Source organism: Strix aluco, chromosome 3 (genome assembly GCF_031877795.1).
Source record: "Strix aluco isolate bStrAlu1 chromosome 3, bStrAlu1.hap1, whole genome shotgun sequence".
Classification (NCBI taxonomy): Eukaryota; Metazoa; Chordata; class Aves; order Strigiformes; family Strigidae; genus Strix; species Strix aluco.
In genome coordinates this window covers 39,843,126-39,858,379 of record NC_133933.1, presented here as the reverse complement: position 1 = coordinate 39,858,379, position 15,254 = coordinate 39,843,126, and the positions used below count along the sequence as shown (strand labels likewise).

At 39.4% G+C, this 15,254-nt stretch overlaps 1 protein-coding gene across 2 annotated transcripts in view; it reads right to left on the bottom strand.

Annotated features, from left to right (window-relative positions):
* Positions 1-2,964: 2,964 nt before the first annotated feature.
* ZNF318 (zinc finger protein 318) overlaps positions 2,965-15,254 on the bottom strand; it is a 27,918-nt gene continuing 15,628 nt past the window's right edge. The window contains exons 5-11 of one of the 2 annotated variants that reach the window (XR_012622456.1): positions 13,657-13,756; positions 12,625-12,911; positions 9,592-9,795; positions 9,010-9,109; positions 7,866-7,984; positions 3,325-7,419; positions 2,965-3,208 (exon numbers count right to left, since the gene is read on the bottom strand). Coding sequence is in view for 1 of the 2 variants with exons in the window: in XM_074818225.1 (XP_074674326.1) it covers positions 3,997-7,419; positions 7,866-7,984; positions 9,010-9,109; positions 9,592-9,795; positions 12,625-12,911; positions 13,657-13,756 (4,233 nt within the window). In the remaining variant the exon portion in view is untranslated. Of the gene's footprint in view, positions 7,420-7,865; positions 7,985-9,009; positions 9,110-9,591; positions 9,796-12,624; positions 12,912-13,656; positions 13,757-15,254 lie in introns of both variants that reach the window. The other variant, XM_074818225.1, reaches the window with a different exon arrangement.

The window sequence follows — 15,254 nt, the reverse complement described above, 5'->3', positions numbered from 1 at the left end:
GAGGCAGAGGAGTCAAGTAAAATCAATTTTATGGCTGCTTTATACTCCCACAGTGGCGGCACATAGGCTGTTTGCACTTCAGTGCCACATAAAAAACTATACCATGCGATTTCTCTTGCCCTTTGCACTAAAGAAATAGTTTTATCACGCTTTGGGATGCACTAGTTTGGTAGATTGTTGTGGGTTTGTTTTTTTTAAAGAGACTTCTGCTACCAACACTTACTTTCACTTGCTATTTCTGTTTAGGGTTTAGCAGGCTAAAAAATTATCTGGTTTTGCCCCCTTTTCTTACCATCTGTTTCCATAGGCAAAATTTAAGATCTCTGTGCAGCTTCCCTTAGCTAAGAATTAGGCATTTATTTTCACCTTTGGCAAGAATTAAGTAATGGCAGAGACCATATATCTTAATCTACTGCTTGTACTTTTTACCACTAAGACACAAATGCATTTGGAAAAAATTAACAACAGAATGCTGGTTGATACATTTCTTCCCTGCTCACAAGTCATTTAAAAGTCTGTAACAAAGAAACAATCCTCCCAAAAGCTTATCTGCTGCTTAGTTAAAACTTAAGTCAAAGAAAAAGATTCCAGCAAGCTAGAAGCAAGATTTATCTGCCCAAGAGACTACCCAGGAAAAAAAATTTACTGTATTTTGTCTAAAAATTACTTTTGCTTTTAAAGTTCTCTGCAAATCGTAAACATTTGAAGGCTGCTTCTCCTTTCCAAACGCAGCCACAAATGTTAAAAGAAACTGGAGAAATACTAAAAAAAAACCCACCAGGACATACAATACAATGACAGAACACCAGCAGCTTTTCCATGGCACTTCTTCCACTGCCTCTCAGTAAAGCTTGGTTTTGCAACAAACTTCATCCGGGAGAAAGGCCTTTCTGCCAGCCTCCATCATGGCAAACTAAAGGTTGCAGCATCAAATGAAGGCTTAATCCATTGTCCTTTGAATTCACTAGGTATTTGTGCCTGGTCTGAAGTAGTGTAAAGAAAGAAACATTCAAAGTAGGCTTATTTTCCTCCCTATCAGCAGCCTTCTAAAAATCAGGAGAAAGGTAACTTCTTATGCCTTATGCAGCTTTTAGAGAACTAGGTCGGGAAGGAGAGGTAATGCTGTATTGCACCGTTCAAACACACAAGTAAATCCCCTCCATTAACTCACCCCTCCTCCTGAGGATCTGGAGTCAAGAGTCCAAGGCCAGCCTAGAACTTAAGGCTTCCCAGTCAGTGCACTATGCTACAGCTCTGCCAGCACAGGGGACCAGTACAGTGGATAAATCATTTACTGCATGCCTCTGGAAACCACAGCAAAAAAAAAAAAAAAAGAAAAAAAAGAAAAAAAAAGAAAAAAAAAGAATACATAAATAAAAATATATGCCATTTCATGAAATTGCATGACAGTGTTAAAGCCTCTGTCTGGCAATCTGCCTAGATGTCATCATCTACACCATCTGTTTTGTTCTTGCCCATTCCAGCAGTTCCAGGAGTACCTTTTACTCCTACCTCAAAAAAGACCAAATTAATCTTTCTTCCAGTGTGGGATAGAGCCCTACTCCACTCAGGGATAGAGGAACAATTATTTGAATAAACAGCATGAACAGAAGTACAATTTAATTTGTACCATAGGAAGGTTCAGCTTCTGGAAAGCTGAAGACAAATATGGGGTAACAATTCTCAGTTTCTCATTTGCAAAGCTCTTGCTTTCCCTTGGTGCTAGCTGCTCTCCATTCGTGGCCAGTCAGGTTCAGCACTGAACACCACTACTTATAGAAGCAACTGTAAGAGAGCAGATAACAAGGATATTGGATTTACATTGATGTCCTTTCCCCCAAAATAAAGTTAATCAAGAGTATGTCCCACATAGGTATCACATCATTGAATAAGGTTGTCTGAAGAAGACAATTGTCCAAATTACTCTGTTTGCCGTTGCATGCACTGAGACCTTCATGAAAACCAATCTGCAGCAGGAAACTAACCAGAAAGCAGGTCTGTATTCCAAAACACCACCATCTAAAATGCAGAACTGTGGAAAAATTCAGCCTTCCCTTTAATATCTTCCTTCCCTGCACTGATATCCCTCAATACAAGGCAGGCAAGAAAATAAGTTCCCCTCTTCCTCTGTGGATTTACAAGGGACCAGGCACTTCACTGAAGAAATTGGAGAGAAAATGGGGGGAAAAAAATTTAGCTGTCAAATGTAAACAAATAAACTCAGATATATAATTAAAAAAAAATACAGAAGAAAACTGAGAAACACAGGACTTATTTATAAACCAGCATTTAAGCAATCTCTACTCATTACCCAACTCCATTTTGGAAGTATCAAAGCATGTCAAACCCTGCTTTCTTTGGTTTTGACAGCAAATGGTTATTTGAAGAAAGTAGGGCAATGATACTAACAAAGACTTCTTATATTCAGTGCAGTAACTGCTTAACATCATAAAAACAGCTTAAAGAGCCTTTCTGAAAATGCTCTTCCCTTCTTAATTACCTTTTTTTTTGGTGACTTGACCATTTATACTAGATTTCCAAATTCAGCTTAGATAGTTCTTACATTTCTAATATGAACACCACCACAATGACTCTGAAAAATGTTTCATACCTTCTTCACACACAGTCATGGAAACTGAAGAAAAATGGTGATTTTTCCTCCTCTGGAGGTCCACACGCTGGTAGTGATTACAGAAATATGAACTCTGCTTGGGTTCCCCCCCCGATGCCCCATCTCGAGCTTTACATAGGGCTTAGGACTTCAAACAAACTTCCACTGATGATGCTGACAGTAGTTCTTCCATTGACTTCAGCTGGGAATAAACCAGTTTTTTACTGAGCAGGCTAACTGTTGAGTATCTTCATCATCTACAGTTTCTCAATTTTATCAGCTACTACAGGAGTTAGAAACTAATTGAAATAAAACACTTTCCTTAAGAAAAAAAAAGAAAATCAAGAAGAAAGTCTTGTTGACCACCATATGTTTATTTTTTAAACAATTTACAAGTAAAAATGTTATATTTATCCAAGCAAACACATTTAATACTTTAGTCTTTAACAAGCTATACAAATGAGAACCACCACACTAGAGCTTTTGATAGCTCAAGGACCATTCAGGGTAGGCATGCATGTGTCTGTATCACATGAAGCGAGTCCAATTCCTGACACCAGGGTTCTGATCTTCTGCTTCTTCAGAGCTGGTCAGCTGCTAAATGATTTAACACAAATAGTTACTGGATCACAATACAATGAAAGAAAGCCCATTTCAAATCATGTAAGTGACCTCAATATGTCTGGTCCAGGTGTCAGGCCACAGAGCCTTACCGATTAGTCTTCTTCTCCAAAAGCCAGTCGGACAGATTTTCTCCCCTTGCTTAGTGATGTGGCATCCATACATGTGCTTATACAATACAATGAAACAGCTTAAGCACAGATGTAATACAACAGTAATTACAAATCACAGAGACAGATAAACAAACAAACAAAATCAACTCTAATCACATTCTTGCATTTCAAACAATGAAAGTAAACAAAACCATGCATTACAGTTTAAAGAAATTTTCAGGTTTAGCTCTTCTGCAAGTCTCCATTTCCTCAAGTTCTAAATTGCTGTTCTCAAGCTTGTCCCAGCGGCTGGGCTACTCATGGTGCTACTGACACAAACAGGGTGAGCTGGAAATCATCCAAGAATGGTCAAAGAATAAAAGCCCCCAAAATAAACAACAAAGACGCACGCATTATAAACGAGAGATTCCATTTTAATAGCAGAGTGTAGAAAAGAAATTGGCAAAAAAATTCACATGAAAAAACATTTTACACAATTAATTATGTACAGAATAAAGTATGTGTCTGGTTTCCAATGATGTAAGTTTCACTTTAGTCAAATCCTACCACAGGATGCAAAATACACCCAAAACCCTCAACTGGAACAAAAAAACAAACATATACATAATCCCAGCTCTGGCTCCTCAAATATTGGGACTGGCTGGGTTCACTTCAACCCACTGGGCTTTCTGCTAAACTTTCAGCAACTCCTGAATTTGTTGTAGCTTCCAAACTATTGTCAGCAATTTCTGTTTGCTCAGTCTTCTTGCTCTGGATGGTGCGCACTCCCTTGCCTCCCGAGCCACCCTCCTTTTCATGTGTTTCTTTGAGCCCAGGAAGGAAAGTTTCCACACACCCAGAAGCCTGACTTTCTGTGCGGCCTCCATCACAACTCAGTGATGGCATTTCAACAGCACCACCTTTGCTCTCCTCCATTTGCAGAAGGATCTCAGACATGGGAGAAATGCCCTGTATTTCTAGAACTGGCATGACCACTTCTGTAGTGTCACTATTTGAGGACTGCAATCCCAGCTGCGGCATAGCTGTTTGAGAAATCCGTGTGCAAAATTTTTCTTCCCGACTACCAGAAGTCAATGTAGCAAAATCAGTAATCTCTGTCTCATCCACTGTTTTTTCAACGCCCAGCTTCTTAAGTTTACTAGACTCCAGCCTAATGGATGCAATAGTTTCTAGTTTTGAGACTTCTTCTGTATTCTCATTTAAAAGTCCTGCTGTAAGGATGCTGAAGCATTCATGTTTTACCTTAGTATCTCCTAAACTGAAATCGGTGCTTTTGAACTCGAGCTCTGCTTTCTGGGAGGAAATCTCATTATGTTTCACACCTTCTGATGTCAAAAAAACTTTCTTGTCATCCATGTGAACATTTGCAGAGGGACTTCCGGATTGCTCAGTGTTCAATCCTGAGTGAGTGGTATTCAGATGAAGGTCGTTGCTCACTGAGGTTCTTACGACCTTATGCTTTGTTTCTGGGGAGTGGACAGCTGCTTCTGAAAGATGCTCCCTATGGAAATCCGCTGATAAAGCAACTACTGACTCCTGGACAAGATCAGAGCGAGCTCTAGAAAAACCTCCAGTCCCTACTTCTTTTGCATCTCTCTTGATAAAACCATTATCTAATGTTGCATCAGATCCAGTGTGTCCTAATGATTTTTTTTCAACTTCAACTACTAATTCTACACTGGATCTGAGTTCAACAATGTTCCCAGAGCAGGCATTGACTAACCATGCAACCTCCTGCCTTTGGGTTTGGTTATCTAACACTGCATGGCCTGAAGGTTCAGGTCGAACTTCTTGAGCTTCTAATATGCTACTTCTAGTTTCTGTGTTGGCGAGACATCTGTCTGGCCGTACCTCTGTCAGATCTGAAGCACTAACTTCATTAGAACCAGTTTTTATTTCTACATTTGGAGTACTTGATAGATCCCAACCACTTTGAGAAGAAGAACGGTTTGTGATGAGCTGTTCTTCTCCATTACTAGTTCTGGAAGTGTCCCATTCACCAGGACTTCTTGTCATTTCTGAAATCTTACTTTGGGTTCCGGAAATTCGGTGAGCTTCGCCAAGGTCCCCTGGCTGAGATACTTCCAGAGCTATGCTTTTCAGTTTTGCATCTTTTAAGGAGGCATCAACAGAATTCTGCTCTGTCATTACTGCTACTAAAGCTTTTTCTTTTGAAGTGTTTTGAAAATCACAGAGCAAATCTGGACTATCAGTTTCTGAGTGAGTTCTACAGTTATCACTTAACTTTTCCTCTACCAAATGGGAATTTCCCAAATTTTGAATTTCATTCTGTGCTTCAGGTAACAAAGTCTTTGGATGTAAGCTAAGCTCAGGCTTTACCGCTTTTAGTTCCCAGTCTTTCATCTCTGCATCTTTCTCCAAGGTACCAGGAATGTTTGTGTTAGTAACCACAGTTTTATTTGCATCTTCCTGTCCAACTTTCTCTTGGGCCTCTTTTTTCCGTAGATCACAGAGTTCCTGACTGCCTACCTGCTCTCTACCTCCTATATCCACAAGTCCAATTTCTGCAGGCATCTGGATACCAGAAGCAGTTTTGGTTTCTGGCAATTCTGTGACTGACATTTCTGACAGCTGGGGCTGAAGCGGTTTTCTGTTCATTTCAGCCTGATTCTTGCCAAGAATCCAACTCCCTGTTACTTGATTACACTGTGAGGAATCTTCTTTCAATTTAGTCTGAACATCTGTTGAAAGAGGAGTCTGAAATTTTTGTCCTACATCTTTCTGAACACCATTTTCAATATCAGGGCTTATCTCAGTATGAAGTATTAAAGTCTCCTGAATATCAGTTTTCTTCAGTTCTGAGCTCCTCTCAGCTGAGTGGACTTGGCTAACTTCAGCAGCCACATTCTGAGAATCCTCTTTCAAGGAGGATGAGCTATTATTTGTTCTAGGGTTTGCAGATAAGTCTGCAGGTTTTGTTAGATTACAGTTTTCTCCATTTGGAAGTGCAGAACTTGCAAGCTTGCTGTCAGCTGAACCCTTTCCACCACTACTATAGAAAATATCATAGAGATCTTTAGCATTGGCTGTGGCCAAGCAAGAGTTTCGTTTCTCTACTTTTTTTGCCTGTTCACTGAAAGCAGTTGAAGGTGGTGGTGGAGGGGGTCTCACTGGCATTGCCAGCATTGTCTGTTCACTTTCAGACACACCTGGAGCTACTTCATCTGCAGGGATGACAGCTGTCTGCTGGACTGCTGCTGAAAGAGTGGGTGGAGGTGGTATATCAGAAGTCTGAGAAGACTCACTTTTCTCTGCTGTTTTCAAATCCTCCTCTGCCCCTTTTAAAATTACTTCTTCCCCTCCAAAAGCTTTTGAGATGATATCTGGTGGCAGCAGCAGATCTGCATTGGTTTCTTTCACCACAGGCAGTGGTTTGGTGGTAGCTCCAGAGGATTTTATGGATAAAAAGGTGTTCAAAGGTGCTGGTTTGCTAACTGTTGCAGTAGTAGACTTTCTGAAAATCATGGTGGGGACTGGTAGATTGGGTAGCATTTTTGCTGGTGTTGAGGTGGAAACAACTGGTATCCATGGGCTTGTGTGTGGAATAACAGTTTTCCCAGAAAGCTTGATTTCAATGGGCTTGACGTGGGGTTTCCCAGACTGACACTTGTTCTCCTCTTTGTTTCCTTCTGTACTCTCCTCCTTTATAATAGCTCCTCCAGGGGTTTTATCCTCTCTCTCAGCCTTTTTCCAGCTGAATTTCCCAAAGGAAGTCTGGCTTGGTGATTCTTTTTTAGATTCCTCTTTCTTTTCTTCTTTTTTCTCCTCCTTATCCTCCTTCTTCAGCTTAAGCTTGATACCCATTTTTCGCCCAGAAGAATCTATTTTGCCTTGAGTTTCACTAGTTCCTTCTCCAAGCTCCGGGATGCTCTTTGCTTCCTCTTTCTTTATTATTTTTTGTTTCTTCTCATCCTTCTCTTCTTTCTGTTTCTCGACTAGTTTCCGTTTCAGCTCACTCTGCCGCCTGCGCTCTGTTTCCAGAACTACAGCCAAACCAGCCTGACGGTCTAGATTTCTCCTCTCTTCGTAAAGCGGGTTTTCATCTATGTATTTCTGTGGAAATAAATGTCACAATTTTAGCCACTGTTTCCATGAAAAATAAATACATAAATTAAGCTCCGTAACAGTTTTGACTTGTTTAGTTAGTGCCATGTCAACACTAAGGGAGCAAATTACTGCTTCCTACCATGAAACTGAGATGCTACAAACTCCACATTCTGTAATTTAATGTGAATTGAGTGGTGGCTTGCAGCAATGCTGTCACTTTACAGAAGAGTTTGAAAATCAACACTGGGACTTAAACGCCATTTCAACCTCATGCAGATGAAAGATTAGTCTCTATGTAGTGGGAAGTTCTGCTTATTTAGTTCAGTAGAACGTAGTGAAGATAACCAAATACATATACTCCAAGGAGTCAAACGTCACTCTTCAGGAAAGAAGACAGAACAAGTAGAAGCTAACACAAAGAATGACTCAATCCTGGTACACCGGTTACCAACCTTATATTTCTCATTGTGGGGATGACTTTTCACATGCTGCTCTGCTGAGATTTGATCTCCAAAAAATTCATGACAGAGCTGGCAATAATATCCAGTGATGGGAATCAGAAACTCAGAGCCTGAAAAGGCCGAAGAAAATGATCAGAGAAACGAAACTTAGTAAGTGCCAAGCTCTTGACAAAGCCAGATAAACATATCAAAGAACAACAGCAAAACCTCCAGCAGTTTCTTTTAGAATAATTAATGCTGCTCTCCTTATGCTTACAGTATGTGAAACATCACTACCAGGAGCAAACATGTAAAGTAAAGAAGCTTGATTACACTGATTAAATAAATTATTTTAGTGCTCTCCATCATATTAAGGCTATCCCTTATTCAAGTAGGTTAACATTTCCTACAGTCTTAATCTATTTTCTATCTTTCTGGCATAGTCTGTTCAAATACTAAACACCTGGTTTATAAAAAGAGCACAAGTATTTTCACTGAAGTTCGGCAAGACTGCATCCTTGTGCCTACAGAACCAGCTGCACTTATCTAACACACTGAAGATTCTCCTTTAGTGGGCACTACTAGAAGTACACAACGGATTAAGAAACTGAGATTGATCACTGGCAGATCTATTTAGACACTCAAATTTTAAATCTTATATGCATTTTCAAATCATTTACAGTCCCTTCCATATGGCTTTCTCAGACTCTCTATCTACACTCTACCAAGTACTCATCAGTGATTTTTCAGGGACACCTCTACTAAAAATGTATTGAACAGAAGAGTCTGTTGCAAAACTTTGGAGTACTGCACAAGATCTGCCCAAACACTGCAAACTCTTCTGGTCATGTTCTGAATTCTAATATGTTAGCAAAAATCACTTCAGAACTACACTGGAGAAAGAAAAAGTCACCTGGTATTCGAAATAAAAAACTAAACTCTAAAGAAAAGAGAAGGAACCATGCTATGTTTTCCTACACTCTTGTTTCATGACCACATGAACAACCAGGAAAGTAAATCATTTGCCTATTACCTAATAATACAGTATATGTACTCCTATAATAACATAAAAGTTTGAAATTCCTTTCTGTGAGCAACTGGAACCTGCTGGAGGGCAAAGGGAGACGATACCCAAGTTAAAAAAAAATGAACGTACCTTTGGCAGGAACAGTTATCTTATCGATGCGTTTTATGGAGTCTTGTTTGGTCTCACTCTGGGTCTTCGAAGCCCAAGGTCTGTTGTAAGGATCCAGGGTCTATTTGCACAGTGACAGAGGTATACAGGCTCATATATTACACTAGCAAGGCAAGTACACTTGTCTTTTTCCTTTTTAACATCCTTTCAGAACACTGAACATTAAAATCAATGTGCAAATATTTACAGCAACTATGTTTTCCTCTCTTTCCCCTCCCATTTTGCAATTTACAATGAGAAAATAACCTGTGAAAAGGGTAAAATGTAAATGATGGCAAAGAACAGGTAAACATATGAAACACAAATATCAAATGCTAGTTCCAAAAGAAACTGAATACAGGCCCCATTTACACTAGCTGGAACACACCGGTAGCTGTACAAACTGCTCAAGTCCAACATTAGGGAAAAAGAATTTGATAAGCAACTTCTTTGGTTCATTATTACTTCAGGTTTTCTTGTAAAATGTAGTTCTGCGATGTATGTTCTAGTGTTAATACTTATAGCAATATGAAATGCACTTAGTGAAGGAAGCCTGCAACATACCTGTCTGTGTTTCTTATTATGCATGTGTGTGAAAAAGTCAAACATGGTCCCGCAGATGGTATTGCAGTCTTTGCACCAGTGATTCCCTGCATCATAATACTCATAAATATTGGCCAACTGGAAAGGGTGTTTGGAGGACTGTGAAGAAGATTCTGATGGCTTCGGGCTTCTACCTCTGGATTTTTCATTAGGAGTTTTTGATTCCTAAATTGAACAAAAGGAAACACTTCTCTAAGACAAGGCAGGACAGACATAATGCTCTAGAACTCAGAACCTGCCTCCAGCAGAAGCCACACACACCAAAAAAAAAAAAAATGTATCACCTGCTTTTCAGCGCCCAGGCTAATTCCACTGTTTCAGAGAGCTGGTATTGCCGACTAGGACGCTGCGTGGCCACAGTGAAGAGCTTCCAATAAGGCTCCCAGATGTAATGGCTGGATGGTTGTAGGTAATCAAGGAACCAAATGAACAAATTCCCTACGGCATGCACCCTTCCCACTTTATGGGTTTCACATAAAGATCTGAATAGTTCCAATTTATCATACTAGTCAGACAGTGCCCAGAAGACCTAAAATGGTTCCCCTAGAAGCATTCAGAAGTTACTGTAAAAGTAGCTTGGATGAAAGAAGAATGAAAAAGGAAGTAAGAATTATTTGACTGAAGGTATTGAACTCAATCAGCTTTATCAGATTATTTGAGAGTTCCTGAATTCTCCAGAAGACTCGTTGCTTAGCAATAACAGAAAGATGATGTTTTGTTAATTACCTAAGTATGTAAGGTGAAGCATCCTGTGATTTAAGCATGTGGTATCTGCACTTACATTGATTTGTCCAGGAAGACGCCATACAGTGATACATAAACATTTCAGGACTCTGGCCAAAATTTATACTAAACTAACACTGCAGAATAGCAAAACAAATAATCCCTGACATAGATCATGAATGAGCCCTGCTAATTTAGATTATGATAGTACTAGATGTATTTTGAGCTTTGAGTTACATTTTCAATGGCTGAAAGCCCATTATGTGTTATCATTTCTAATCTGCATGGCAGTCTGTAAAGAATAGCATGTTAACTTAGCAGACCTGAGTTGACTGCATGATTTTCAAGTTATTCACTGTTGGCGTTGAACAAATTTACTTAAGCAGATTCAAAATCGTTAAATAACATCTGCCTTACTTGAAATTCCTTTTGATAAACAAGGAGAGATTCTCTCCTATTAACACCACCCCACACAACATACATTGTAAATCAAACAAAGAAGACACTCAGGCCACTATGCACCCCACAGATATCCATATCCCAATACCATCTAGTCTTGGTAGCAGAGTAGGAAGTCACCCTGTGAATATTTGCATATATCCTCTCTGCAAGAACACAGCAAAGCTGACATTCTCTTAAACAATGAGATCAACTTATGATCTGAAGGAAGTGCATGAAAGGATGTTCATGATGTCATTGTTTATGTTATTTACAGACATACACCCACCCAATATGCCCTATAAAAATACTATCTCAATCAGAACTTTAAAAAGACAATGCTTCTCACATAGATAGGTGACAGCCAACTCTTAACCCCAGTTTGTGCTTAAGAGCCCAGAAGGAACAATCTGTTTAGTACAACAAAGCCAGCTTCGCCTCTGCACTCGCTACATAACTACAACACACAGACACAGGTTCAGCAGCAAGGGACCACAAGGTAGCTTGCAAATAAGCAGAAAGGCATATGTTTTTGCCCTTAGGTTGGCAGAGTCAACCGATCTCAGTGTCAAGAAGCCTGCACCATCTTTCTGTTCATTTAACAATCAGAATTACAAGGTGAATCTCGGAGACTAAAAGGTATCTGGAAATATTAAATATTCCTGGCCAGAAATCAGAATTTTCCATGTTAAAATAAGGAACTATGAAAAGCGGATCAAGTCATTATGGGTTTGCAACAAAATACAAACAATGAAAATTAAAATAATGAAAAATGTATTCACACATGCCATATCTCAAGAAAAGAAAGCAATATAACTTAATGCAATGTAGGATTTAACAGACATTGTTGCCTACTTTAGTTTTATGATGCGGTGACTGAAGCAAAAGATTTGTAAAAGTAAGTGGATACTAAACTTCAGTGATATTTCAAGAAACAACAAAAACAAAACACAAAAGCAAGCCTTCAGATTAAAGACATCTAATGAGTTCTCTGAACCAGACCAGGATGAAGTAAGGAAAAGTTTACAGGATACACAGATTTGAGTGACCTTGTAGGAAATACTTCTTACCCTACTAACATCTTCCTCTCTGCAAAAAGTACACACTAAGGTCTACACAAAAAAGCATCTACCATCTCCCATCAGATATTTCTGTTACGTATTTGAATTAACATCTGAAAAGCAGGATAATTAATCTCCTGAATACATGCATAACCTTTCAGATGTTACTATCATACACTACTTCCAAAGTAAAAACGATCTTCTGGAATGCAATAAGCCTGTTTTGGTATATCCAGCACTCAACTGTATAGACCATGTCAGAGAGACCATACTGATGCATACTAACATTTCTTAAGAGAGAACACGTAGTGTGTACATAATAATCTTGTTAAACTGACAATCGTATGTAAGTCTTGCGATTTGTTAATATCACCACCCAGTGAGAAGACCAACATGGTCTAAACTTGCAGAGAGCTTCGCTGCTACAAATATTCCTCCTTGACAGGCCATGCCAGAAATGTTGTAGAGAAAAAAAGTCTGTCTTCCTGGTATGGCACTGAGACCGAACAGCTACAAACAGTCATGATACTGTTCAATCCGACCAACACCTCAGCAAAACCAAGATCAAAAACAGTAAGTGGTACTGAAGTGAGGGAAATTATAAACACTGATACATTGACTCTCACCTGCATGCACCATCAAAACCAGGGTATGAGATGTGATAACAAATGACATCAAATGATCCTCTAGTAAATGTTTGGGAGCAGCTGTCTCCCCGGTGCCCTCTTCTCTTAGTGGGAAAATCATTAGCACACAAGCCAGAAGACTTTACCTTGTTGGAGGAAGATGGTTTCTCCAGACCTTTTGCATTTTCTGACTTGCTAGTCTTTTCCAAGGAATCTTTGGTTTCCACAGGTGGTTTTCGGGGTTTTTCAAATATGTTAATCCCCAGGATTTGTGCTACTTTGTCTAGCTCAGACTGCTTCTTGTCAGCTGCATCAGATTCTTTATGCAGCTCTGAAATCTCCTTCATAATATTCTCTTGTAGCCTGTTCACCTCTACCAATAACGGGTCTTTGTGTCCATCCTTCTCACGACGTTTTTTCCTCAACATCTCTCCTGAGCCAATCAAGGAAGTAGAAGAGTTGGAAATGCAATAGGAAAATTGTCTTAAGATCTGTACAACTATTCCAGCAACAAGTAAAATACTAATATAAAATACTACATCTAAATCTTGACTAGGAAGTTGTAAAGATGGAACCGACTCTCAGGTACAGCATCTACACGATCCACCTCTATAAGGACTGCCTTAATGTACACCCCTAACAGAGGCACCATAATCATCAAGAGAGAGAATCAGTTTAATAATTGCCACTTCCTTGTGTGACCAAACAAGCAAAAGTTAATCATACATTCTAACCTGAAAGTATAATTTTCCAATGGTGAGGGAAATCAGTACTTACTTGGACCAAACAAACATTTTAAAAATAGTTAGCTCTGTCTAGAGCACTTTTCCTTCTCCAAATAAGATTCGTGAAAAATTGAAAGGCACAGTGACATGTCTTTAGTTACTATTTCAGTCACTTCTTCTAAAGAAGCACTAAAATGCACAAAGTGCAATTCATTTTATTTATCAAGCTGCAAAAGAAGATGCAAGAGCAACTGTTTGCTTCAGTGTAACAGCCAAATTTTGACATAATTAATTTTAATATAGTAATTAGGTCTCTGCCTTCTCGAGAGTTCTGCATTGCCCAGAGTATGAAAATATTAAACTATAGACTACTATTATTTTGGTCTTCACTCTCCTAGCAGGTACTAGGACCCATACCAGTAGAAAAAACAAAGCAGGGGGGATGCACTGTACCTTGCTGTTTACGAAGCCTGTCCAATTCAGTCTTGAGATAATAAAGCTTCTTCTGCCGTGCTTCTCGTTCGTTCTTCAGTTTTTCTCTCTCTTCTATCACCTAAACAGATTGGAAGTGGACTGGATTTTCTTCTCTTCCCAACATAAGTTAATCAGTCTTGCAAGAATGACTGCAAGACCTCAGCTTGCCAGTCACAGAACACTGCTCACTATTCTCAAAATGTTCTTGAGTATTTTAACACAACAAATATACCTCTTCCTCTACAGGTAACTATATCATGTGCTCATGCTATAACCCTATATAAAGGTGATTTTTTTCTTTTGGGCAGTGTATTCCCCAAAACTGCTTTGTTTGTTGCACCATTTCCCAAGGCACTTAGGCTCAGCTGACTATCTTCTACAGGCGTGAGCAAGACCAATGCTAAATGACTCTTCAAAACTGATGCAGTATCTCTACAGCTAGCATGTTTCATCTGTGACAAAAGACTTCACAGCCCTTCACCTTGCCTCCTACTTTGACTCTGGTCAATTTTCACTACTATTTAGGCTTCTGCTTCAATCTGATCATAACCATATCACCAAATATTTTGCAGGCAAAACTGTCTGAAATGAAACACCTGAATGAAGTTTGTTTCTTGGTCAGTAAGATAAACTCTGGCATGAGGAGCTCACAAATCCGCTTTTCACTGGTTTCCATTGATTCTCACAGAAGGAAACCAGGCAATATGAAACCTGAAAAGTTCTTTCAATTTCCTTCACAGCTTTATTTTTCAAGACACAAATTCCAATTTTTTTACCTTCACAATGTTCCTGAAGTTTACTACTGACTCCTCCCTTGAACAAACAACAACTGACCCAAGGCCTCATCGTCCCTAAAGAATCACTACTAGTATGGCAATGTAAATGTTGGCAGGATCCCTAGATCCTGCCTGGAGTAAGCCCTGGAAGGAGTTCTACCAACACAGTTAAGCCATGTCTTAAATGCCACAAGTTTTTTTAGGTTTTTGTGTTTTGGGGGTTTTTTTAATCACCATAACACCCATTCTGCCATTAGGGGCATCAACTGGAACATGTGTTTTTATACTCCAAGCCATACCTGCAAAAAAATGGTGGACTAAGCCCAAGCAAAAGACATTTGTAGTGCAGACCAAGCCCAAGCCAAAGACGTCTGTAGTACAGACAAAGCCCTAGAAGTTCGGCCAAGATGCACAGGTGAGCTACCAGGGTATGTCACGGCAGGAGAAAACCACACACCTTCAGCCAACAGAGCTCTTCCAGAAGTGCCAAGTTTCATTAACAAAAAATTTCAAACATGTCAGCTGAAGAAATTATTATTCCTGCAAGCAGTGAAAGCTCACTTATCTGCTGATGTAGCACATTGAGGAAGTACTCCTCTTTAAGACACCTCAAACAAAAAGCAGAGAGGTTATCTCAGACCAAAAATTTAAAGTGACTTCTTTTGAGGCTCTCTTTGATTCAGTGGTCCATTCTTCCATGGTCTGATTTGTTCTGAGGAACATGATATAACTGAGAAGGAAAAAAGCTTCCAGCCTCTGCCATGTGCTGCTCTTCTACTAGCCTATCAACACAATGTACCA